The sequence below is a fragment of the Pipistrellus kuhlii genome, unplaced genomic scaffold, assembly GCF_014108245.1.
Source record: "Pipistrellus kuhlii isolate mPipKuh1 unplaced genomic scaffold, mPipKuh1.p scaffold_m20_p_53, whole genome shotgun sequence".
In the NCBI taxonomy this organism is placed as follows: Eukaryota; Metazoa; Chordata; class Mammalia; order Chiroptera; family Vespertilionidae; genus Pipistrellus; species Pipistrellus kuhlii.
In genome coordinates this window covers 1,655,038-1,680,533 of record NW_023425555.1, presented here as the reverse complement: position 1 = coordinate 1,680,533, position 25,496 = coordinate 1,655,038, and the positions used below count along the sequence as shown (strand labels likewise).

Sequence of the window (25,496 nt, the reverse complement as noted above, 5' to 3'; positions counted from 1 at the left end):
CTCTCTCTGTGTTTCCGAGCTGAGGCCTCCAGGGCCTTTGGAGGAACGGCAAAGGGTGCCCTGGAGGAGAAAGGGGAGGGCAGGAGCAGAGCAGGGAGCTGAGAGTGGAGGGCAGGCAGCTACACCGCGGCCCCAGGGGCCCCGTCTGCACCTTGGCCATGGCCATGCACACGGAACCCCCTGGGGTTGTGCAGGGCGCCGGGCTCAGGGCACAGCCTGGGCAGCTGATGCAGCACCCCAGGTGGAAGTAGGGGGTCGTGCTGGGCTCTGGAGTGAGTGCAGGAGGCGCCGGGAAACCTGGAATTGAACGGAAGGGGTGGGCGGTGTCCTCGCCGTGGCCAGCCCCTTAGGAGGACCCGAGACTGGGACCAAGGTGGCATTGGAAAGAGAGAGGGCGCAGGCTCAGTGCGGCTGAGGAGCGAGGGACCCAAGGGCCTTGTATGGAGCAGGGGGGTTGGTCCTTCAGAAGCAGCCTCCCCTTGATACCCACAGAGCCTGGGGGATGCTGGCAGCACCCGGGAGGCGCCCACCCAGGGGGCGGGAGGGAGGGCTGGGCCCCACGCTCACATTGTCTTCTGTTCTCTCTCTCTTTCTCTGTGTCGTGTCTCTCTCTCTACCCATGCCTGTGCCATCCTCCACTTGGACCCTGGTCCTGCTTGGCTTTCACTCTCCTTTTCCTCCCCCACCACCCCACCCCACCCTCCTCCCTGGGTGCAGGACGGGCCTCTTCACACCTGACCTCGCTTTTGAAGCCACAGTGAAAAAGCAGGTGCAGAAGCTCAAAGAGCCCAGTATCAAGTGTGTGGATATGGTAGTCAGTGAGCTCACGTCCACCATCAGAAAGTGTAGCGAAAAGGTACGGCGGCCACATGGGCGGGGCAGGGCCCCCCTCCCTCCCTCCCGGCTGCGGCCTCCCGTGGGCAGGGCCATCTGCAGAGCAGGCCTGGCAGCCTCTCAGCCAGCCACGTGGACGCCCACGCTGCCAGGTGACTCTGGCCTCGGGGCTTGTGCCAGTTTGTGCCCTGGGTCCCCCTGCTCTCACCATCCCTCAGGCCTCCATCCCGCCCAGAGGGCTTCGCTCCAACCCCAGCATCCTCAGTGCAGCGGCCTCTCCCACCAGCGTGGGTGCTGAGGGACAGGCAGCTATTTAGCGAGCAATTGCTAAGGGCCAAGCACTAAGCTAAGTGCTTGCCTGTCACCCGACTTACTCCTCTCAGCAACCCCAGGAAGTGGAATAATAGAATTACCCCCACTTTACAGATGGCGACACTGAGTCTCCGTCAGGAAAAGCAGCCTGGGACTCAGACTTGGGAGGCAGAGGGGAGAGACCTGGGGTCAGGGCCCCCAGTCCCATTCCCTCCAAACCAACTTGCTGAAAGCCTATTGGGCGACTCCTTTTACAAGAATCCATGCCCTCGTGGCAGGGCCTGCCTCTTTGGAGTCACGTGTGACCTGTTAGCTGCCTTTTTCCTGTTTGCCTGCTTTTGAGCCTTTTGAGGATTTTTAGCCAGATTGCCTGGAGCAGTGCTTCCCAGGGGAGTGGGGGGGGGGGGGGGAGCCTTTCCAGACGCAGATGCTGCCCCCCTCCAGGCAGGCAGAACGGGAACCCCTGGGGGAGAGCCCCGTGGCCTGTGTTTGAAAAGCTCCCGGTGGGGGCACACCTGCTTTCCCTTCCCTTTTCAAACAAGCATCACGGCGGCTCATGGCTCCCACACAATTAGTCACATCACCTGCACCCCTTTCTCAACCCGGCTCCTTTTAGCCCACTTTTGTGTCACATGGGGAGTCTCAGCCAATGAGCATCCTCAGTGCCGGGTGCAGGTGGGATAAAACCTGGACCGGACATCTAGGTCACCAGCCCAGGCATCGTGAATCCCAGGCAACGCGATCTTTTGTCAAACTTTGAAAAAGCTGCCTCAGATCCGTTTATACAAGAGGTCAAGATACAACTGAAAAATTCTAAATAATTTGTATTTTTCAATTACAGTTGACGTACCATATGTTAGTTTCAGGTGTACACCCCAGTGATTTGACATTTATATAATTTGTGAAGAGATCACGCCGGTAAATCTAGTACCCATCTGACTCCATACAAAGTTACCACAATATTATTATCTTCCCTGCAGTGTTTATTATGTCCCCGTGACTATATACTTTGTACTTATAAATCTCTAATATTTTTTAATTGATTGCTTTTAAAGAGGGAGAGAGAGAGAGAATCACCAATTTGTTGTTCCACTTATTCATGCATTCATTGGTTGATTCTTTTTTTTTTAAATATATTTTATTGATTTTGTACAGAGGAAGGGAGAGATAGAGAGTTAGAAACATAGATGAGAGAGAGTCATCGATCAGCTGCCTCTTGCATACCCCCTACCGGGGATATGCCCGCAACCAAGGTACATGCCCTTGACCGGAATCGAACCCGGGACCTTTCAGTCCCCAAGCCGACGCTCTATCCATTGAGCCAAACCGGTTTTGGCTCTTTTTATTTTATTTTATTTTTTATTGATTTTTCATAGAGAGGAAGAGAGAGGGATAGAGAGTTAGAAACATCGATGAGAGAGAATCATCGATCAGCTGCCTCTTGCACACTCCCCACTGGGGATGTGCCCTCAACCAAGGTACATGCCCTTGACGGGAATCGAACCTGGGACCTTCCAGTCTGCAGGCTGACGCTCTATCCACTGAGCCAAACCGGTGCCGGCCATTGGTTGATTCTTGTATGTGCTCTGTCCGGGGATGGAACCCATAACCTTGGTGTATCAGGATGATGCCCTACCCCACTGAGCTACCTGGCCAGAACCTACCTAAACATTTTTAATGATAGCCTACTATTTCATTGAATAGGCTTATCACAGTTCACTTATCCATTTTCCTATTGGTGAACATTTACATTGCCTCCAGTTTTTCAATATTATAAAGTAACCTGGCAATGAACATCTTTGTTATAAAGAATTTTATTTCTCTCTCTCTCGAATTATTTCCTTAGGATAGATTCCTAGAAGAATGACTACTGGATATAAACATTTAAAAACCTGGAACACTTTGCTGAATTGAATTCCAAAAAAAGAGAGTAATTATTGGAAATACTAAAATTTTGGAAATAACCCAAAAGTCCATCAAGAGGAGACTGATTACATAAAATATCAGACGGACAAAGACTACCCAGTCATAGCTTAGAGATGGTGGGAGTTTGGTTTGAGACCTGCAGTAAAGGAAATATCGCAGGAAGCGAGGCACTCGATTTTTTTTGGGTTCCCAGTGCATATAAACGTTCTAGTTACACTATACTGTAGTCTGTTAAGTATGCAATAGCGTTTTGCTTTAAAAAGTATTGTACATACCTTAACTTAAAAATGCGTTATTGCCCTAGCTGGTTTGGCTCGGTGGATAGAGCATCGACCTGAGGACTGAGGGGTCCCAGGTTTGATTTCGGTCAAGGGCACACACCAGGGTTGCAGGCTCCATCCCCAGTAGGGGGCGCGCAAGAGGCAGCTGATCAATGATTCTCATCATTGATGTTTCTCTATCTCCCTCTCTGAAATTAAAAAAAAAAAAATTAAATACTTTATTGCTAAAAAATGCTAACCATCATCTAGTCATCAGCGAGTCATAATCTTTTTTGCTGATGGAGGATTTTACTTTCAATTTGTAAAAAATGCAGGATCTGCAAAGCCCAATAAAGCAAAGTATGCCTACAGCTGCTTAAAGGGCAATGCATACTTATTTCCTTTCAGTGTCCCTCCTCACAGGCTGTGGGGGGGGGGGGGAGCAGTTTCAGAGAAGAATGTATAGAATTTAGGGGAACAGTATATATGAATGATGAAGCTCCAAAGACACATCTACCAAATCGTTAACTGTCGCTTTAAAAGAGGGCACGCATGTAGGAATTTTTCCGTTTTCACTGCACACATTTTAATCACTTTCAAATTTCTTACACTGAGTCTGTATGATTTTTGTGAGCAGAAAGAAATGATCAACGAAACATTTACCCGGGAAAGCTTTTATATTACTTTAAAAAAGACTTTTCCCTTTTGGTTTATTTCGTGGAAAGTAATTCCTTTTTCTTTACGTGGCAAAATTCACCCATCTTTGTCTTTTTTTTTTTTTTTTCCCTTCCCCAACTGTCCCAGCGTCCAAACTCCTGCCAGAGATTTGAAAAATAGTCAACTGTCATTACCCCCGGCCCTGCTGGACCATTCTCCTCCCTGGATGAAATCTAGAGCTGAATGTCAGCATGTGGGGTGCAGCCCTCCCCCTCCCCCCACTTTCCATCAGCAGAGACAGAGGCTCACAGAGGGCAGGGCCTGGCTTTGAACCCAGAGCCCTGTGGCTCCCAGGCCTGTGTCCTTCACCACCCGCTGGTGGGCTCCAGCGGACCGCCCTGCTCAGCCAAGGTCTGAGAGAGAACAGTTCCGTTTGGGAAAACTGGCTCCAGGTTCCGGGCAGGCCCAGAGGCAGGCGGAATGGAAAAAGATGCTCAAAGGGAACAGGGAGCTCACGGGGGCTGAGGCTGGCCCGCCCGTGTGACACGTGGAAAACGTGACGAACGTAGCAGGCAGGCGGTTAGTGGGAGGACTGGTCACGCTCCTGGCAGATCGCTCCCTCCTCCTCCCTCATCGCCCACCCTCCCCCACGCCCCTGCACCCCACCCTGGGAGGGAGCACTGGGGACCACCCCGGAGGAGGCCTGCTGGCGGGGTGACTCACCCCGAGTCCCTGCTCCAGCTCGGAGGCTTCCTTCGAGAAGGAGCCGGAGCCGCCCTGGGCCTCTGGGGCCGCGATGGCCTCTCCAGGAGTTTCTTTTCAAGCCCCTGCTCCCCGGCCGCCCCGCCCCCGAGTCCCCTGGGCTTGGCCGCAGCAGTCACACCCTTGGCACAGCCCCTGGACAGGGGGGTGGGGTGGGGGTGGGAGGCTGTGACATCTCACATCTGCCGCCCGGGCTGGCATCCAGGGCGCTGCTCCCTTCCCCATCCTCCGGCCTCCCCTCGCCCCACCCCATCGCCTTGACCTCCATCGCCCTCAGAGGCACCACCAGGAACTAGTCCTGCTATTATACATCCAGCTGTCTCCCACCTGGGGGCCCTCCTGAGCCCCCTGACCCAGAGGCAGCCTGTGGCTCTAGCTTTGCCTCCTTGGCCCCTGTGGCCCCGAGCGAGCGGGGAGGGCCGCTGAGCGGAACCGGAGGTCCCTGTGGGTGAGCGCCCACCCTCAGCAGCTCAGAGCCTCCCTCCCAAGGCGCTGCAGGCTCACGAGGCACAGGGCAGAGGCGCCGTGTCCCTGCACCTTGGCAAGGAGGGCGGGCATCCATCCTTCATTCATCCCCTCATTCCTCCACGTGCCCTCCCCAGCGCTAGGGGTGCCTGGCCCCGCCCCTGCCTTCGGGGCGAGTAGACACCGTTTGAGGAGGAAAGATGACAGGGAGACCCCCAACCCAGCTCTGGGGGTGGCTGGGGAGGCTTCTGGATGGAGGTGACACCCAACAGTGTCTTGAAGGAGAGTGAGTCCCCTGGGCTTGGTCCGGAGCCCAGCGGAGCCGAGGGCAGACTTCACGGCAGAGGGGGCAGGGGGCGGGCTTGGAGCTGACAGAAATGGGCAGCAGCGGTGCTGCTGAGCTCCTGACCCCAGAGGAGAGGCAGACAGGCTGGCCCGGCTCGGAGCCAGACACACACGGCGGGAGGTGACAGTGCCAGTCTGGAGCGTGCAGAGGGGGCAGAACTGGGTGGGTCCTACCAGGAGGGCCAGGGGCCCAGCCAGGCCCCCGCGGGGTACTGCTCATGCTGCTGCACCCTCCGCATGCCCCCACGTCCTCGCATGTCCGTGCCTGTGGCTCCTGCACGTGTGACTGCCGGTCCCCCTGCCTCCCGGCTCTGACAAGGAGCATGGCCCGTCCCCAGCCGGACTCAGGAGGCCCGGCCACGCCGGGGCCCAGTCCCCCAGATTCTTCCTGCATCGGGGTTCCCTACCTGGTGCCCCTCCTCCCTGTCCCTCCCTCCCCCGATCCCCCCGGGAGCTCACGGTCCTCCAAGCAAAGGCCCCGGTGGACATGCAGTGGGCGTCAGCCTGCTCCTGTCTGCTTCCAGGATGGGGCCAGGAGCAGGCTGACGCCCACTGCATGTCCGCCCCAGACCGGCCCTCCCATCCGAGGGATGAAGGCCTGGGCCGGGGAGACCCTGGAATTGCCATTGGGAGCCTGTACTTAGAGGAAAGGGGCGGCCATGGCTTGGTGCCATCGGCTTCTGGGACCCCTGGTTCTTCCTCCCTCCGCTTCCCCCCCCCTGCTCCCCGCCCTGCTCTGGCATTCTGCGTGTGTCTCCCGCCCCATGCCCCGGACCCCTGGACTCTGGTGGGCTGGGGTGTTCCCTGCCCGTGCCCCCTGTGTACGTGGCTCTCTCCCCTCTGCCCACCCCCAGCTCCAGCAGTACCCCCGGCTGCGCGAGGAGATGGAGCGCATCGTGACCACCCACATCCGGGAGCGCGAGGGCCGCACCAAGGAGCAGGTGAGCCGGCCCTCTCCCGGCCCTCTCCCCGGCGCCCGCTGTCCCTCTGCACCAGCCTTCCCTCTGCTCTCCGTCCTCACACCAGCCTCTGTGGCTACTGTGGGGATGTCTGTGTACACTCACTGTCTGCGTGTGCATTCTGTGGGAGAAAACATTCACGTGCTGTGCGGCCATCACCGGCATCGTTTCCCCAACTTTTCATCTTCCCCAAAGGAAACTCACAAGTACCGGCTCCGTTCCCTTCCCCCAGCCCCTGGGACCCACCACTCTACTTCCCGTTTCTAAAAATTCGACACCTAGCCGAAACCGGTTTGGCTCAATGGATAGAGAGTCTCGGCCTGCGGACTGAAGGGTCCCGGGTTCGATTCCGGTCAAGGGTATGTACCTTGGTTGCGGGCACATCCCCAGTAGAGGGTGTGCAAGAGGCAGCTGATCGATGACTCTCTCTCATCGATGTTTCTAACTCTCTATCTCTCTCCCTTCCTCTCTGTACAAAATCAATAAAATATATTAAAAAAAAAGAAAAAAGAATTCAACACCTCGAGGGCCCTCGCATAAGGGACAGCGTACCGTCCTTTTGTGTCTGACTCGTGTCACGTAGCATACCGTGTTTAAGGTCATCCATGTTGTCGTGGCCCGTGTCCGCACTGCCTCTCGGAGGCTGAGTAACATTCCGTTGTATGTGTCTGCCACGTGTGGCTTAGCCATCTGGGGAAACCAAGCCGGGCTGTTTCCACTTCGGCCATGGCAAGTAGTTCTTGTATGATCATAGACATGCACGTATCTCTTGGAGACCCTGCTTTCGATGCTTAGGGGTAGATACCTAGAAATGGAATTGCTCGATCAGATGGTAATTCTGTGTCATTCTATGTATGATCATTTACTGAGGAACCACATACTGATTCCCAAAGCAGCTGTACCATTTTAACTTCCTGGCAGCCTATCCTCTGGCGTCTCTCTGGGCCTCTCTCTATTTGTGGTTTCTCCGGGTGACCCACACCTGTCCTAGCCACCTCTTCCTTCTAGGAGGCATTGATCAGACATTCATTCACTCACTCACTCGCACGTGTTACCGAGTGCCGTCTCAGGGCTGGGGGAGCAGAGAGCAGCCTCCTCAGGCCATCAGGAAGCTCCCAGCCCAGCCCTCCTTCCTGGTCCTTCTCGCATCTTCCATCCAAGCCCCCCTCTACCTCCCATTTCCCAGCCTCTCTCCTCACACATCCCTCTTCCTGTCCTCAGCTCCTCCCACCTTTGTTTTTGATGCTACTTGTGAATTCTTATCGGTCTCTTTAATTACAAGAGTGATAAACACTCAAGAAAAAATAGATTTGGCCTAACCGGTTTGGCTTAGTGGATAGAGCATTGGCCTGTGGACTGAAGGGTCCCAGGTTAGATTCAGGTCAAGGGCATGTACCTTGGTTGCGGGCACATCCTCAGTAGGGAGTGTGCAGGAGGCAGCTGGTCGATGTTTCTCTCTCATCGATGTTTCTAACTCTCTATCCCTCTCCCTTTCTCTTTGTAAAAAATCAATAAAAATATATATTTAAAAGAAAGAAGAAAAAAAAGATGGGAGAGAATCATTGATTGGCTGTCTCCTGCATGCCCTCTACTGGGGATGATCCCGCAACCTGAGCACCTCCTGGTGGATGATCAACCACTGAGCCACACAGGCTGAGCTATTTCACCTTTTGATGGCCATTGGCCTGTTCCCAATTTTTCTCCACTGCACACCACACCACACTTGATGAGTTTATCAATGAGATGTAGTTCTAGAAATTGTTAAGTATTACCCAATTGCCCTCCAAGAATTTGATACTAATTGACACTTCCACCAATAGTTGATGAGAGAACCTATCTTCTCACAACTTTGCCCACACTGGTCATTATCAATATTTAGCACTAAACCCATAGGTGTAAAGGGGCCTCATGGTTTTAACTTACATTTCTTTATTCCTGGGAGTGAGCATTCTTTACGTATCCTTATTGGCTACATGTATTTCTTCTCCGAGTTCCCCATTCCCATTCTTTGACCACTTTGATTTGTGCCTCTTGTGTAGGAACTCTTCACTTATTATGGGCACTGTTATGTATGTCTGTATCCATTTATCACAGTGGGTGTATTTATTGTGGACCCTGTATTCCTGTGAGTATGACATGCATCTTAAAACTTTGTGGTGTCTTTCCCACCTTCCCCCACCCGCTGTGTCCCCGAAGGTCATGCTCCTCATCGACATTGAGCTGGCTTACATGAACACCAACCACGAGGACTTCATCGGCTTTGCCAAGTGAGTGCTCCCCGGGCAGAGAAGGTGACTGTGTGTGTGTGTGTGTGTATGAGAGAGAAAGAGAGAGAGAGAGAGAGAGAGAGAGAGAGAGAGAGAGAGAGAGAGAGAGAGAGAGAGAGGCCCAGGCCTTCTGGGTTAACCCTCTGTGTTTGCCGCCCACTGAGCAGTGGCAGTGGAGCTGGGCCTCTTGAGAGGAGGAGTTCTGAGATGACTCCTCTCTCTCTCCCTTCAGTGCTCAGCAGAGGAGCAGCCAAATGAACAAGAAGAAGGCTTCAGGGAACCAGGTGAGCGAGCCCGGTGCCCCAGCCCGAGGGATGGAGGGTGCCGGACGGACGCCAAGCTCTGAGCCCCCTCCCCGAGGGCAAGGGTCCCCGGGGGCCAGGGAGCCTGTCAGCCGCCAGCCGCAAGCCTCCCACTCCGCCTCAGTAACCCTCTCTCCTCTCTCCCGATGCTTCTCGTGGTTGATATGGTTACCTCTTTGCAGGATGAGATTCTGGTGAGTACCAGGACTGGGGCTCTTGCCTTGTGTAGCAAGGGGGGGAGGAAGGGCCCGTGTGAGCGGGGATGGGCAGGAGGGGTCCCCTTGGCTTGAGCACAGGCTGCCCACACTTGCTCTCAGGCCAGAGACAAGGCCTCACACACACAGGGTCCCAGCCCCCTGTCCACCAATGCCCAGGAGCTCAGTGCTGCTTCAGGCAGAGGCACACCATGTGGGCTGGGGCGGGTGGAAACGCCTGGCCGGGGCCTGGCATTTAGTAGGTGCTGCTTAAATGTCTGTTGGGCGGATGGACGGATGGATGAACGAATGGACAGACGAACGGACGAACGGACGGATGGATGGATGGACAGACAGATGGACGGATGGATGGATGGATGGATGGATGGATGGATGGATGGATGGACGGATGGACAGACAGATGGACGGATGGATGGACGGACGGATGGATGGATGGATGGATGGATGGACGGATGGATGGATGGACGGACGGATGGATGGACAGATGGACGGATGGATGGATGGATGGACAGATGGATGGATGGATGGACCGATGGATGGATGGATGGACACTTGGATAGACGGATGGATGGATGGATGGACAGACAGATGGATGGATGGATGGATGGATGGATGGACGGACGGATGGATGGATGGATGGACGGACGGACGGATGGACGGACGGACGGACGGACGGACGGATGGATGGACGGACGGACGGACGGACGGATGGATGGATGGATGGATGACGGACAGATGGATGGGAAAGAAGCATGCTTTGGAGCAGACCATTTCACCAGAAAATAAAGAGATGAGTGACATGTCAAGAGACAAATCCCTCCTCATCTGTTGTGTCCTTCAGATCCCTGTGGACACATCATTTCTCCACCCCAGGTGTACACACGAGCCACACAGTCCTGGGCCGTTCCAGAGGCGGGAGTTTCTTTGTAATAATCGAGGTGTTGGTGTGATTATTTCCCTCCCAAACCAACAGGGGCGGGGCTGGGTCTGTCTTGTTCATCGGTAAACCCTCAGTGCCCAGCCCAGGGCCTGGCACACAGTAGGTGCTCAGGAGGATAAAGTAATTAATGAGTGGATTATCCCAAGGCAGTTCGGTGCAGCGAACGCTCACTGGTGCCTGCACGGTGCTGGCCCCCGGACAGGAGTCAGACCCTGGCCCTGCACCTCAGAGACCCGGATCCGCAGGCAGGACCCCTGCAGGGTGGGGGTCGGGGAGTGGGCGGTCCTGGTGGATGGGCTCTGGAGAGAGCTTTGGGGGAGCAAGGAGGAGGGAGAAGGGCAGGCTTGGGGGTGGCTGAGGGAGGACCAGGCTGCGAGTGAGGGCAAGGAGCAGAGTGACAGAGCCCGCTGGTCAGATGCTGCGATGCTCAGGCCAGGGTGCGGCATGTGGACTCAGCTCCGAAGGCGGTGACGAGACACTGAGTGGGTCTTCACTGGACTGGGACCCGGGGGAGAGGAGTCACAGGGCTGAGCCATGACTCAGCTGCTGGTCCGCCATGTGACTTGGGTTCTCTTTGAGACTCGGGGGAAAGCCGGAGAGGGTAAGGAGGGCCTCCAGGGTCTCAGAAGCGGGCCTGGCCCCGAGGACTTTCCCACAGGCCCCAGGATCCTTGGATCTCCTGTGGCCGCTCAGAAGAGAAGCAGGGAGGGCGGGGCCAGGGAGGGGCCTCTCAGACTGGCCCTCCCCCAGGGTCTGGGCCGTGGCTCTGCTCCTGGGGTGCAATGCAGGGCCCGGGTCCGTGGCAATGGCTCAGGACCGCTCTTTCTGCTGTGGAAGGAGACCTTTGCCTGGAGCTCCGAGCTGCCCCCAGGAAGAAGGGGCCTGGCGTCTCATGCTCAGCCCCCGCCCCCGCCCCCACCCCTTCCACCCTCCCCCCCAACCTGTGTCTGGGGCCAAAGCCCCTTAGCACCCAACTACGGCAGCATTCATGCCACGCGTGTTTATTGACCGCTTACTGTCTGCCGAGCTTTCTGCAACGTGCTGGGGTACAATGGTAGAGAGAGTAAACACCTCAGCAAGAGAGGCTGACATCACACACACACACAGACACACACACACACACACACACACACACACACACACACACACACACGTTAATTCAAGATCCCAGTCACTCCAGCAGGGATAAAAGATTATAGTGGGGGTCCTGGCTTTATTGGGGGGCGGGGGCCGGTATAGAGAGAGCCTGCCTGAGAATGAAGGTGACTTCTGAGCCGACACACAGAGGGGGAGTAGGCATTTGCAGGCAAACAGGAGAGGAGGCGCTCTGGAGGCAGAAGCGACGGCAGCACATGCAAAGTCCCTGAGGTCGGAGGCCGTCTTGGAATAAATCGGATCTTAAGCCGAAGAGGCGCTCGAGTCGTCTTGCCCCGTCGGTCGGCCCCCTAAGCTCCGTTGTGCTCTGTCAGTGGGGTCCTCTCCTCCCCGGCCAGCAGGGCCCGGCGCGCGTGGCTCTGCCCGTCAGAGGCTCTGCCGTCCTCTGCCTCCAGCCTGGTCACTGGTGGTTCACACCAGCCGGGTCCGGCCCCCACCCTCCCGGACCCGCCAGGCCTCCGAGAGCTGGGGGAGGGGTGGGCTTTCTAGCGCCTCTCTCAGCCTACCCCAACCTCCCGGGGACCCCCCTCTGCCCGCTGACCCCCTGCCCCCCACCCTCCAGGTCATCCGGAAGGGCTGGCTGACCATTAACAACATCGGCATTATGAAGGGAGGCTCCAAGGAGTACTGGTTTGTGCTGACCGCCGAGAACCTGTCCTGGTACAAGGATGATGAGGTGAGGCACGGGGTCGGACTGGTGGCCAAAGTCGGGCTCAGACCCAACGGGGGGTTTTACAAATCCCAGCGAAGACCCTTGGGTGGAGCTGGGCGGCAAGGACCAGGGCCAGGCGATCCTGGGGCTCATCGGGGCCGGGCAGAGAAGGTGGCGTGGCAGGATGGGGAGCCTGGGCTGAGCACCCTCAAGAGGGTGGGCAAGGGTGCTGGGCACCCTCCTAACCCCAGACCCCGGCCCTGCAGCCGTCCTGTTCTGCTCCAGGGCGCGCCACCTCTCCTGTGGCCCCCGCAGACCCGTGACACACAGTCCGGCTTCCAGCCGCCCCGTTAACCCCTGCACCCCAGACCCCAGCATCCAGGGGGGTGCCCAGAGCGCCTCCAGGCTGAGGGGTCAGGAGTGACAGGACCCACAGGGGCGCCCCTCAAGACCCCTCCCTGCCCAGTGGGGCACACAGACCCCCCGCCAGCCCCCGCCCTCCCCTGCTGCCGGTCTCCTTTAAGAATGAGTCTGTTTGGCTTCCACATCTGGATTCCAGAGGTGACCAGAGAGCGCGGGGAGGGCTGGGGGGGCTTGTGGTAATGAACTCCAGCTGGCCGCGTGTGGGGGAGGGGACCTCTTCTCCCAGAGAGGGCCTGGAGAAGGGGGCGCCCTCCACTCTCAATGGGGAAGCAGGGCTGGGGGGGTGGTCTCCCAGGCACCCCCCTCCCGCTCCCTGCCCCCTTCAAGCCGCCTGGACCGGCCTCCTCCCCACCTTGGGCGGGACCCTCTGTCGTCACCGGCAGGGGCGCCAAGCCATCTGGACCTCATTACCTCCAGCCTGGCCTCTCCCAGCACAGGGGCCCGGGCAGGGATGGAGTGTGAGGTGGCGTGGCGGGCGGGCGTGGGGGCGTTGCTTCCTGCTCTGCTGCCCGCCGGCTCCCAGGGGCTCCCAGGGGCTCCCAGCAGCTGGAGTGCCCACCGCGGGCCCCACAGCGGACATGTGGCAGGGGCGGACTGGCGGCTCTGCAGGGACGGGGTGTCTGGGGGTCGGTCCCCCACCTGGGCATAAAGGGGTCTTTCTTGGGCTCTGTGTGTACATGGAGCGGAGCTGTGTGCAAGGGGCCCTGAGTGCACAGGGGCGGGGGGATGTGGAGTGAGTGCTGGGAGGGGGAGGGGAGGCTGTGGCCGTTGTGTGCCAGTGTTTTGTGGGAGCGTGTTTGGGGTGTAAGCATGTAGGTATATTCGGTACATGAGGGTCTTGTGTGTATCTGGGGGCAGACTGTGTGTGCCTGAAGCATGACTCAAGCGTGTTGCTGTGTTCCGTGTGTCAGTGTATGGGGGGGGCTTAAGGAGGGTGTGTGTGTGTGTGTGTGTGTGTGTGAGTGTGTGTGAGTGTGTGTGTGTGAATGTGTGTGTGTGTGTGAGTGTGAATATGTATGTGTTTGGGATGTAAGATGGGAGAGGACCAGTGGTCCGTTGAAAGGGTGTGTGTGTGTGTGTGTGTGTGTGAATGTGTGTGTGAATGTGTGTGTGTGTGAATGTGTGTGTGAGTGTGAATGTGTGTGTATGTGTGTGAGTGTATGAGTGTGTGTGTGAATGTGTGGTGAATGTGTGCGAATGTGTGTGTGTGAGTGTGTGTGAGTGTATGTGTGTGAATGTGTGAGTGTATAAGTGTGTGTGTGAATGTGTATGTGAGTGTGAATGTGTGTGTGTGAATGTGTGAGTGTATGAGTGTGTGTGTGAATGTGTATGTGAGTGTGAGTGTGAGTGTGTGTGTGTGCTTGCTCTGTGCTTGGGGCATGCATGTGTGATTGAAAGTGCTGTGTGTGTGGGTGCTGAGCTGTGGGTGTGTGTGTGTTGGGTGTGAGTGGGATTTTGCACTAGAACATCTGGGGACGTGGAGGGGGGCCCGGCTGAGGGGGAAGGGGACCTGTCCCCCTTCTTCCCCCGGCCGCTGGCCCTCCAATCTTTGGGATTGGGGTGACCCTCAGGGCAGACAGCTACCCATACCCCCAACTCTCACCAACTCCCCCGTCTTCTCAGACCCCCTTCACCACCCCCTCAGCACCCCCCCAGCACCCCCACGTCTCACAGCAGGACGGCACCCCCTCCCTCTGCGCCTCCCCCCAGCCCACCCTCTGCCCCCGCGCCCCGCGCCCCTGCCCCAGCTCCACGCTCCGGCTCCGGACGGCGGGCGGTCCAGCTCCAGCTCCAGCGGCGCCGAGGGTCTAACCCAGCCAGCCTAACCAATGTGCAGACTACTGTACAATGTGCGAGTCCTGAACAGATAGTCTAAACACTGGGTAGACGGAGTGGTCCATCCGGGCGGCGGTGGTGGTGGCGGCGGTGTTGTCTGTGGGAGCTCGGCCCGTCCTGGAGACCCAGCCCCGGCCCAGCCCGCCAGCCCACGGCCCGCTGTCCCCTCTCCGCGCGGCTCCCCTTCTGCCTCCTTTGACGTGGCAGGGTGAGCAGGCGCTGTGGCTGGGGAGGAGGGGCTTGGGGAGGGGGCCGGCCGGCAGGAAGGGAGGGCTGGGGGGAGGCGGCCACTCCTGCCTCGTGTCCAACCCCGGAGCTGGGGCTGTGGCGGCGGGGCCTCCCTCGAACGCTTCCAGATGTTCCCTGGCCTCCTGTGCAACTTCCTCCTCTCCTCCCCCGCCGCCCTGGGGCTCCGGCCACCGGGCCACTGGCCTGGCATAAAGAGGGCTTTATGCGGCTGACGGACGGCCAGGCGGGCGCAGGGGCAGAGGGAGGTGGGCGGGATGAGGCCACGACAGGGAGCAGGGTTCTCCTGACCCAGCCCCACCTGGGAGCGGGGCTGAGGTCCCTGCCCAAACCGTGAGTCCCCAAGACCCACACAGACCTCCTCCCTGCCCCCCCCCCCCCCCCCCCCCCCCCCCCGCCCCAGCATGGGCCTGGTGGCAGCGGGTGGGCACTGGGTCCCGCACAGCAGAGACCTCTCCTCCCAGAGCCCCATCCTGGAGCCCCCTGCCCCTCCTCCCCGGAATCTCTGGGCCCTTCCCCTTAACACAGCATCCTCCAGACACGCCGGCCCCCACCAGACTCACACATGTGTGCACGTGGGCCGGGCACTCACATGCCCGTTCACGGACACGCACAACTCCTCCCAGAAGACCACAGATAAACCAAGCCCGTCCAGCCCGTCACACAAACACTGCACAGAAACACACGGACGCACATCCGTGTCCTACAGTCACGTCCAGGCCAAGACACAGACATTTACAGTCGCCACACACATCTGTATGCATGTGCACACATCCTCACGGGCACACACACGTGCTCACATGGACGCACGCTGTGCCGGGCACCTCCTCAGACACACATCTCTGCGGCACAGGCTCCGGGCACGCCCGCGGCGGGAGAGGAGCTGTGTCTGCACAGACCCGCCCTCCCCGGCCGGCCGGCCGGCGCTGTGTGCTGATTGCTAACACATGGGCGTCTGCGGGGAGGGGCTGAGCCGCCCTTTGAAGCCCAGGGGCCCGTGGCCCCCCTTCCTGTCTCCGCAGTCAGGAAATGAAGTCAGAGGCTTGGCCAGAGCAGGCCCGGCAGCCAGGCCAGGGGCGAAAGAGGCTCCAGGGTGGGGGTGGCGGGTAGGGTGTGTGTGTGTGTGGGGGGGGGGGGGTCCCCTGGCTGGGGCTGCCCTGGCCTGCCTCCAGGACCTTCTTGGGGAGGGAAATGGGAGCCACCCTCAGCTTGCCACCCGGGGCGCTCGGGCTCTGGCAGGTCTGCAGAGGTGGGCATGGCTTGAGGGCCATTGGGAGCGGGGGTGCCAGCAAGCCCAGGGCGCTGGGGTCAGACAGCCCCTGTACCGTGGGAGGGGGCTGGAGCCAGAAGCCAGGGCCACTCGGGCACCCCCAGCGCAGAGCTGTCTCAGGGAGCCCCAGCCCGGGCACCCCCAGGGCAGTGCTGTCTCAGGGAGCCCCAGCCCCGGGCACCCCCAGCGCAGACCTGTCTCAGGGAGCCCCAGCCCCGGGCACCCCCAGCGCAGAGCTGTCTCAGGGAGCCCCAGCCCGGGCACCCCCAGCGCAGAGCTGTCTCAGGGAGCCCCAGCCCCGGCGCCCCCAGCGCAGAGCTGTCTCAGGGAGCCCCAGCCCCGGCGCCCCCAGCGCAGAGCTGTCTCAGGGAGCCCCAGCCCCGGCGCCCCCAGCGCAGAGCTGTCTCAGGGAGCCCCAGCCCCGGCGCCCCCAGCGCAGAGCTGTCTCAGGGAGCCCCAGCCCGGGCACCCCCAGGGCAGAGCTGTCTCAGGGAGCCCCAGCCCCGGGCACCCCCAGCGCAGAGCTGTCTCAGGGAGCCCCAGCCCCGGGCACCCCCAGCGCAGAGCTGTCTCAGGGAGCCCCAGCCCCGGCGCCCCCAGCGCAGAGCTGTCTCAGGGAGCCCCAGCCCGGGCACCCCCAGCGCAGAGCTGTCTCAGGGAGCCCCAGCCCGGGCACCCCCGGCGCAGAGCTGTCTCAGGGAGCCCCAGCCCGGGCACCCCCAGCGCAGAGCTGTCTCAGGGAGCGAGGCGTGGCAGAGGGCAGTGCCAACCTCGCCCTGCTCTGCCCGCAGGAGAAGGAGAAGAAGTACATGCTGTCCGTGGACAACCTGAAGCTGCGGGACGTGGAGAAGGGCTTCATGTCGAGCAAGCACATCTTCGCGCTCTTCAACACGGAGCAGAGGTGCCCGCCGCCCCGCCAGCCCCGAGGAGGAGCGGGGTCCGCAGACAGAGGCGAGGGGCAGTGCCCACAGCCCACAGCCAGCCACTCATTGACAATTATTTATGGAGCCCCTACTCTGTGCCGGGCATTTTGTCAAGACTTCCCACCCGCCACCCCCTCCTCTCTCCTTCCTCCCTCCTCTCTCCTTCCTCCCTCCTCTCTCCTTCCTCCCTCCTCTCTCCCCTCCTCTCTCCCTCCTCCCCTCCTCTCTCCCTCCTGCCCTTCTCTCTCCCTCCTCCCTCTTCTCTCCTCCTCCCCTCCTCTCTCCTTCTCCTCTCTCTCCTCCTCCTCCTCTCTCCTTCCTCCCCTCATCTCTCCCCTTCTCCTCTCCTCCCTCCTCCTCCTCTCTTCCTCTCCCCTCCTCTCTCCCTCCTCTCTCCTTCCTCCCTCCTCTCTCCCCTCCTCCCCTCCTCTCTCCTTCCTCCCCTCCTCTCTCCTTCCTCCTCCTCTCTCTCTCCTTCCTCCTCTCCTCTCCTCTCTCTCCCTCCTCCCCTCCTCTCTCCTTCCTCCCCTCCTCTCTCCTTTCTCCCCTCCTCTCTCCTTCCTCTCCTCTCTCCCTCCTCCCCTTCTCTCTCCTTTCTCCCCTCCTCTCTCCTTCCTCCTCTCCTCTCTCCCTCCTCCCCTCCTCTCTCCCTCCTCCCCTCCTCTCTCCCTCCTCCCCCATCCTCACACAGTCTGGCAGTGCCTGCTCTGCATAGGCCACTCTGCTAGGCACTGGGGACAAAGGGGAGCCCCTGTCTTGCCTTCTCAGGTTGGTAAGTGTCCGGGGGAGGGCGGGCAATACCGGCCTCTCCCCTCCTCACCCGGGGCTCGTTCTAATGGGCTTTCTCCTGCTCGGAGACGAGGGTTCAGTGCAGCTGCCAGCGGGGAGGCCCCAGAGTCAGAGAGGAGCAGCGGGGCTGAGATCCACAGGAGGGCTTCGCTGTCACCGAGTACTTTGAGGAGGGCTAGGTCCCTTTCTACCTGAATATTTTTTAAAATATATATTTTATTGATATTTTAGAGAGGAAGAGAGAGGGACAGAGCGTTAGAAATATTGATGAGAGAACGTCATCGATCAGCTGCCTCTTGCACACCCCCTACTGGGGATGTGCCCGCAACCAAGGTACATGCCCTTGACCAGAATTGAACCCGGGACCTTTCAGTCTGCAGACCGACGCTCTATCCACTGAGCCAAACCGGTTTCGGCTCTACCTGAATATTTTAGCGCTCATGTCACTGAATCCTCGCAGTCCCCCAGGAGGCAGGAATTATTGTTCACCTGCCTTCCAGGTGAGGAAACTGAGGCTTGGAGTGAGGAAGGGACTTGCCCATGGGAAACTGAGGCTTGGAGAGAAGGGACTTAACCAGGGTCACCCAGCATCACCCAGCTGGGAAACGGGAAAGCTGGGCCTGCACCCCAGGCGCGCTGACCGCAGCCCATGCAAGCTCGGAGGCGCCGGGTGGGTGGGCCTGGCCGTCCCCTCACGCCTGCCACCCTGCAGGAATGTGTACAAAGACTATCGGCAGCTGGAGCTGGCCTGCGAGACGCAGGAGGAGGTGGACAGCTGGAAGGCCTCCTTCCTGAGGGCTGGCGTGTACCCCGAGCGTGTTGGGGTGAGTGGCAGGGCAGGGAGGGGCGGGGAGGGGCAAGCTGCTGATAATGGGGAGCCTGGGGCCCCATCCTCAGGGACGCCATGTCCCCCAGTCCGCACTGAGCTAGGAGTCCAACGGCGGACTTCTGTGTCCCCTTCGCTGCCACAGCTGGCGTTTCCTGCATCCCCGTCAGGTGACAGTGGCTTCTTGTGACTGCCTCCTCTTCTCCCCCTCTCACTGTGGCGGTGTCGCGAGTTGCCTTAGAGTCGGGGTACCGCGCTCTGGGCTCACTCAGTCCTTCCCCTTTTCCTCTGTGTGTCTGTCTCGGCTGTGCTCGCCGGCGGTGGCCGTGCTGGTGTGGTGACCTCATGGCTTTGGCGTGGGCCGCCCCAGGACAAGGAGAAGGTGAGTGTGCCCCGCCCTCCCCTCCAGCCGGGCACCGACCTCTGGCAGGTCTCTAGAATCACCAAGGGGCCTTAGAGAGGTCCCTTCCCAGCTCATGGACTGGGAAACTGAGGCAAATTCTAAGCTCGAGAGTCAGAGATAAGGTTAAACGCAGGTCCGGGGTTCTGAGGGGCTTTGGGACGGGCAGGGCCCCGAGAGCCAGAGCATATGGGGGAGCCAGTGTCCATGTGTGCAGGCCAGGTGCTTCTCCGTGTGCCTGCATGTTCCAGGGACCCTTAGAGGGGAGGGGCCAAGACCTTGGGGTGCCTGGATCCTGGCTCTGAGGGTCCAGCACCCTGATGCCCTCTGTTCCCCGCGGCAGGCCAGCGAGACGGAGGAGAACGGCTCGGACAACTTCATGCACTCCATGGACCCGCAGCTGGAGCGGCAGGTGGAGACCATCCGCAACCTGGTGGACTCGTACATGGCCATCGTCAACAAGACCGTGCGGGACCTCATGCCCAAGACCATCATGCACCTCATGATTAACAATGTGGGTGCCCCACCCCGCGGGGGGCGGGTGCTCTTGTGAGACCCGGGAGGCGGGCGGCCAGGTTGGCTGGAGGGAGGGTTAGGCCCACACCAGAACTATCCCGTAGAAAACGGTATAATGTGATTCACATGCCAAAGTCCCAAACCTGCTCGGAAGGTTTTCAGGAGGGCCAGGAATCTGCATCTTTTGAGAACACCCAGACCATGTTTTAAAACACACTCCATAGAACCACTGCCACCTGCGGCTTAGTGAAAAAGTGTAGGCCCTGGAGAATTAGAACTGTGTTTGAAATCCTGCCACAGATTTGCTGAGTGACTTTGAGCGATTGAACTACCCTCCCTGAGCCTGTTTATATTTAAAACTAGAGGCCTGGTGCATGAATTTGTGCACAGCTGGGGGGGGACACGGGAGGTTGGCAGCTCTGCCCCCTGGTCAAACTCTTGGTGGAACTCCCCATGGAGGGGACAATTTGCATATTAGCTTTTTATTATATAGGAAGTGGATAATAATAGAGTTGAGGAATAAATTAATATAAAGTGGATAGCAACACAATGCCTGGCATGTAGGAGCTGTTCAACATATATTTGAATAACAAATAAGCCGCAGGCCTCTGGTGTAAAAAATCTCAGCATCTCTCCATGAATATCCCACAGCCCAGGCCAGGTACCCTTCTCCTACACCCCGACACTCACGTCTCCCCCAATCCAAGCACATTGATACCTGTTGCTCCAGGGCTCAGAACATTTTCAACTACCTTCCTTGTTTTGGTCCAGTGGAGCATACAAGTCCTTGGAAAGGGTTTAACCAGGCGAGGAAAGTGAGGCTGAAAAATGCTGCGTAAGGGTTTTCCTAGATATATGATAGCCCCTGAGTGTCCTTCCGGATCTGTGATCTTGAACAGGTCACTTTTCCTCTCTGGATCATCTGAGAAAAGGGCAGGGGACCAGAGCTGGGGAAGGGGGGTGGGGGAGAAGAAACTGGGGAGATCTCAGAGTTTAGGCAGAGACCTCCACCCCCAAAACTTCCAGTCCAGGGCACGGTCTCGTAGCAGGGCCCCGCGAGGCGGGCAGAAAAGGCGTCAGGTCCCACTCCTCTCCTCTCTTCGCCTGCCTGCCCACAGACCAAGGAATTCATCTTCTCGGAGCTGCTGGCCAACCTGTACTCGTGCGGGGACCAGAACACCCTGATGGAGGAGTCAGCCGAGCAGGCCCAGCGGCGCGATGAGATGCTGCGCATGTACCACGCACTGAAGGAGGCGCTCAGCATCATCGGCGACATCAACACGACCACCGTCAGCACGCCCATGCCGCCGCCCGTGGACGACTCCTGGCTGCAGGTGCAGAGTGTACCGGCTGGACGCAGGTACCAGGGCCGGCCCCCACGGCCCCAACCAAAGCCCCGCAGCCCGGGGCCCACGGGCGGAGGGCCGGGACCGGGCGGTGGCGCGCCCGCGTCACCGGGGCGGCTCCCACTGGAGCGAGGGGCGGGGCTTAGAGAGGGCGGGGCCTGGCGCGGGGCGGGGCTTGCCGCGGGGCGCTGGCTGCGGGGCCGGGCGGGGCTGGAACGTGGGCGTCCCTGGGGGCGGGGCTAACCTTCCGGCAACCACGTGGGGCGGGGCTTGCGAGCGTGGGCGGGGCCTGCACGGGGCTGAGGCGGGGCTTCCGGCGGGGCGGAGCCGCTCATCTCCGGCCTCCTGTCCTCGGCTTCCTCTCGCCCGCAGGTCACCCACGTCCAGCCCCACGCCGCAGCGCCGAGCCCCCGCCGTGCCCCCAGCCCGGCCCGGGTCGCGGGGCCCTGCTCCTGGGCCTCCGCCTGCTGGGTCCGCCCTGGGGGCGGCGCCCCCCGTGCCCTCCAGGCCGGGGGCTTCCCCTGACCCCTTCGGCCCTCCCCCCCAGGTGCCCTCGCGCCCCAACCGCGCCCCGCCCGGGGTCCCCAGGTGAGTAGGGGTGGAAAGCCGCGGAAGAGACCGCCGGGCGGGCGTGGCCGGGAGGGAGAGGTGGCCGGATGCTGCGGCCTCGGCCCTGGCCGCCAGAGGGTGCCGGAGCCCGGAGGTGGGGCCGAGGGCTGGCGGAGCGCTGAGTCCCGGAGGTGGTTTCTGGGGAGGGGGCGGTGGGGCTCATCTTTCCAGCACTTGCATGGCGCTTCCCTCCTTTTTTCACTCTTATCTGTCACATATTGCATTCCTCCTTCCTTCCCTTTCTCCATTTGCCTCCCCTTCTCTCACCCAGTCCCTACCTTAGGTGTGAGCATCTGAACCCAGGTCTTCCTGGAATGTGTGGATTTTGTTCACTTAACACGCAGGGGTCCCCTGATGTCCCCACCTCCCAGTCCTGGCTCTTTTGAGCTGTCCATCCCAGGAGGGTGTCCCGCCTCTGCCTCAGGACAGAGGCCCGGCTGTGACTGTGACCAGCGAGGTGTGTGATGTGAGTGTGGGCGTGCACACGGGTGTGAGAGTGTACGAATGGCACCCAGGCAAAGGGGTAGGACACGGAGCCGCTGGGAAAGGGCCCAGGAGCCATGGGACCACCCGATGGCTGTCTTCCTTTCCCCTGCCTCTGGCCCTGCTGTCCTGGGCCCACCTGGGGAGTGTGGGACAGGAGCGGGTGAAGGCTGACCCTTTCCCAGAGATCTTCAGGGAAAAGGATTCTACTTCATCCCGTGGCTTTGCTTCCTGATCCATGACCCTCTTTTAAGGACACTCACGCTGATGTCTAACGCAGTCTGCCCTGTGCCCACCGGACACGCTGTCTGAGGAAGCACAAATCAGACCCACAGCGTCTGTTTATGTTTCCAGGTGGCTGGAGGGTAGGGCCATGGGTCCAGCCTTCATGAGGCAGCAGTGATGAGGCTTGCTCTCCGTGATCCGTGATCACAGCGGATGGGTAAAGCAGGCAGCACGGTGCTGACCAAGAGCAGCTCAGAGGTTCTGGTTCGCTCTGGCCTGTAGGCAAGGCATGTCCCTTCCAAGGCCTCAGTTTCCCTTCTACCAAGCGATCATTAACCTCTGCCTTTTTCCCAGGGTTGGTGTGGGGATCGAGGGGGACCGTGGCTAGAGGAATGCCTCGTTAGCCACAAATGGGGCTCTGCGAGCCCTTGGCTAACTTCCAGCGTGAGTCCCGATTCTTGAGGACATTTGACATGCCCCGGTCTGCTGAGGTCTGACGTACCGGAACTGGAAGATTTGGTACCTGCCCTGACTCCCGTTTTGCTAACACACAGGCAACATTTGGCACAGCATGGCCCTGCCTCAGGGGAGAGAGCAGACTCAGGGATTCACAGGGCAGCTTGACAGTGAGGCCTGGGTGCTGACTGAGATAAGGCTCCGGTTGGCAGCAGTTGGGAGGCATTTGGGCAGGGAGCGGCTGTGTGGGATGCAGTGAGGAGAGCCGCTGGCCAGAGCCGAGTGCAGATAGAACAAGGAAGAATAAGCAAAGGTTGCCCTAGGTCAGTGGTTGGCAAACCGCAGCTCTCGAGCCACATGCGGCTCTTTGGCCCCTTGAGTGTGGCTCTTCCACAAAATACCACGGCCTGGGCGAGTCTATTTTGAAGAAGTGGCATTAGAAGAAGTTTAAGTTTACAAAATTTAGCTCAAAAGAAATTTCAGTGATTGTACTGTTGATATTTGGCTCTGGTGACTAATGAGTTTGCCGACCACTGGGCTAGGTGCAGTGGGACAGCTTGAAGAAGCCTCAGAGTCCACAGAAAGGTTGGACTTGTTAGGACCCAACACGGTGGGTAACAGGGAGCCATGGAAGGCTCTGGGGCAGAGAAATGATAATGGCCCCTAAGAAAGCAAAACCTACTCTCCGGAGCATTGCAGACGGCCCTCTGAGCGCGCCAGGCATGAGTGTGCAGGGAGCTGGTGCAAATGCCTCCTGTATGCGGGCGAGCTTCTGTGTCGTGACTCAGGCCACGCGTGTGCTTCCGTGTGCCAAGTGGCTGCATGCCCCGGATCCATGCTGCACGTGCCAGCCAGTGGGGGCGCTGGGTTGGGGGAGGCGGGAGAGGTGTATGCGTGTTGTCTGTGGGCATGTGTGTCAGCGTGTGCATGCGGGGCTGTGGGGCCTCACAGCATTGTGTGCACGCCCGTGCGTGTGTGTGAGTGTGTCCACCACCCCCAGGCCTGCCCCGTCCGTGCGTGTGAACTGCCATGTTGATTTCGTGCTGTCTTTCAGAATCACTATCAGTGACCCCTGAGGAGTCAGCCACGGTAGGTACATGCCTCTTGGCCTGCTGCATGAGTGGTGTGTCTGCCCCTGCTGCACCAGCTCCACACCGGGGCACACCGGGCCTTCAGAGCCAGGCTCCCCCTCTGCCTCTGCAGCTCCAGACTTATTCTGTCCTCCTTCTGTCCTCACTGCCAGCTGCTCTCACCTCTCTTCTCAGCGAGCCTCGGGACTCAGTGCCACGGCTCGGGATCTCCGAGGCGGAGCCTGGGGGCTCTAGGGACAGGCTCCGCACCGAGCTGGCAGACATGGTGTTCTGCGGCACTGCCAGAGGCAGAGAGCTGTGGTGTATGGTATAGGGGCAGGGAGCTCGGGCTCAGGCAGCCTTGGGATGTCACCCTGGGGTGCCATACTCGTTCCCAGTCAGCCAGTCACAGCCCGGGAGCTCGAGGACCCGAATCCCCCAGAGGGCAGGAGAGGGCAGAGTCCCACCTCTGTTACGCAGTGATCTCGGGAGGAGGCTCTGAAAGCCTCTGGGTCCCAGCCACGCCATCGGCCCAGGACACCTCACAGGCGAGGCCCTTCCCCTGCTCCCTGGTGCTGCCAAGCCTGGGCATGCACTCCTGAGGGCAGTCTTCTCAGCCCAGCTGAAGCTCCCAGCCAGCCAAGGACTCACAGGCCCGGGCCCGCTGCTCCGCCCTCCGAGTTCCATCCCAGCTGGGCCGCAGACTCGCCCAGTGAACCCGCCTGCCTCGGTCCGGCCGCTGACTCCATTCTTCTGCTTTTCCCCAGCAGGAAGGGCCCAGCCTCACCTACGCGACCTGCGGTCCCCCGACCACCCGAGGCTCCCCTCTTAGACTTATAAGCCTGTGGCCACTGGCATCCAGCCGCCTGTCCTCCACCTCCCCAGGGTCCCTCAGAGGCTCCTGGGCTCTCTGCGCCCCCAGAGAGGCCTCCAGGGCTCCCTCCGGCCATCCTTGTGGTTTTGCCCTCCTGGTTCAAAGTGTTCTTTCTCCTGCCTTTTCCATCAGGCCTGGTGGCTGCTGCCTGGGGCTCAGCCCTGTCCTCCCTGACGCTAGTGGCGGCCGTGGCCAGTGGGTTGAGGATAGGGAACCACAGAAGGAAGCCAGAGGGGGCTAAGCATGTGTCTGGAGCTGTGGGTGCACTGCCTGGTGGTGTGTGAGAGACCAGTGTGTGTGGCAAGGGGAGGGCCACCCCGGCCTCCAGCCCAGACCCCACAAAGCTCTGCCCCGCCCCATCTCCAGCTCCCTCCCACCTTCCCTTTCTTGTCTCTTCCAGAATCCTCACCCACACCTTCACCTGCGTCTTCTTCCCCTGCCCTCCCCTCACCCCCCTGCGGGCGCAGCTACCCTGCCTTACCAGCTCTCTCCCTCCTCTCCTGTTCTCTGTTTCCTCTCCAACTGCCAGCCGATCGGGTCAGGCAAGTCCATCCCGTCCTGAGAGCCCCAGGCCCCCCTTCGACCTCTAAGCAGATCCCTCTGTTCCTCGGAGACTTCTCTTTCCAAGCCTGCCCGGACGGCTGTCCTGTGACTGACAGTGGCTCCCAGCCCCACGGCCTCCCCTTCCTCTGTGACTTAGTCTGTTGTAGTGGTGAGCTGACACACCCAGCGTGACGTTGGTGAAACTTGTGCCCCTCAGTGGTATTTCTCCTGCTCCGTTCTATAAATATCTATAAATAACCATATATTATACAGATATATATATATACGTGCACAGATACAGCTGCCACGGCCTCACCTCTAGTGCTGGAATTACCGTGCTGTCCTTGAGGCGTCTTGTGGCCCCGCTATAAGGGAACGCTGTCACCCTGGCATCCTCCTCCAAAGCGTGCCACCTCCGATGAGCTTCCCTGTCATGCCCACCCAGCCTGTGACAGCCAGCCCCCTCTGCTGCCAGCCCACCCCGCCCTCCTCCTGTGCAGGGCGCTGTATTGGCAGCTTGTGGTTCTCTGACCGCTACCAGTCTTACTGTCTCTTGGCTGAGAATAAAACCCATTTCTGACAATGGGGAAGCGTGTGTCCTCTGGTGGCT

At 59.6% G+C, this 25,496-nt stretch overlaps 1 protein-coding gene across 23 annotated transcripts in view; it reads left to right on the top strand.

The window, feature by feature from the left end:
• Positions 1-25,481, top strand: part of DNM1 (dynamin 1) — a 44,857-nt gene extending 19,376 nt beyond the window's left edge. The window contains exons 10-23 of one of the 23 annotated variants that reach the window (XM_036416152.2): positions 718-856; positions 6,416-6,502; positions 8,717-8,787; positions 9,020-9,071; positions 9,272-9,283; positions 11,962-12,075; positions 16,618-16,727; positions 18,251-18,362; positions 18,735-18,746; positions 19,108-19,278; positions 20,399-20,640; positions 20,999-21,214; positions 23,454-23,488; positions 24,237-25,481. In XM_036416152.2, coding sequence (XP_036272045.1) covers positions 718-856; positions 6,416-6,502; positions 8,717-8,787; positions 9,020-9,071; positions 9,272-9,283; positions 11,962-12,075; positions 16,618-16,727; positions 18,251-18,362; positions 18,735-18,746; positions 19,108-19,278; positions 20,399-20,640; positions 20,999-21,214; positions 23,454-23,475 — 1,360 coding nt within the window. In that variant the 3' untranslated portion in view covers positions 23,476-23,488; positions 24,237-25,481. Of the gene's footprint in view, positions 1-717; positions 857-6,415; positions 6,503-8,716; positions 8,788-9,019; positions 9,072-9,271; positions 9,284-11,961; positions 12,076-16,617; positions 16,728-18,250; positions 18,363-18,734; positions 18,747-19,107; positions 19,279-20,398; positions 20,641-20,998; positions 21,215-22,115; positions 22,118-23,453; positions 23,489-24,236 lie in introns of all 23 variants that reach the window. The other 22 variants (XR_006740155.1, XR_006740157.1, XR_004984090.2 and 19 more) reach the window with 22 other exon arrangements.
• The last annotated feature ends 15 nt before the right edge of the window (positions 25,482-25,496 follow it).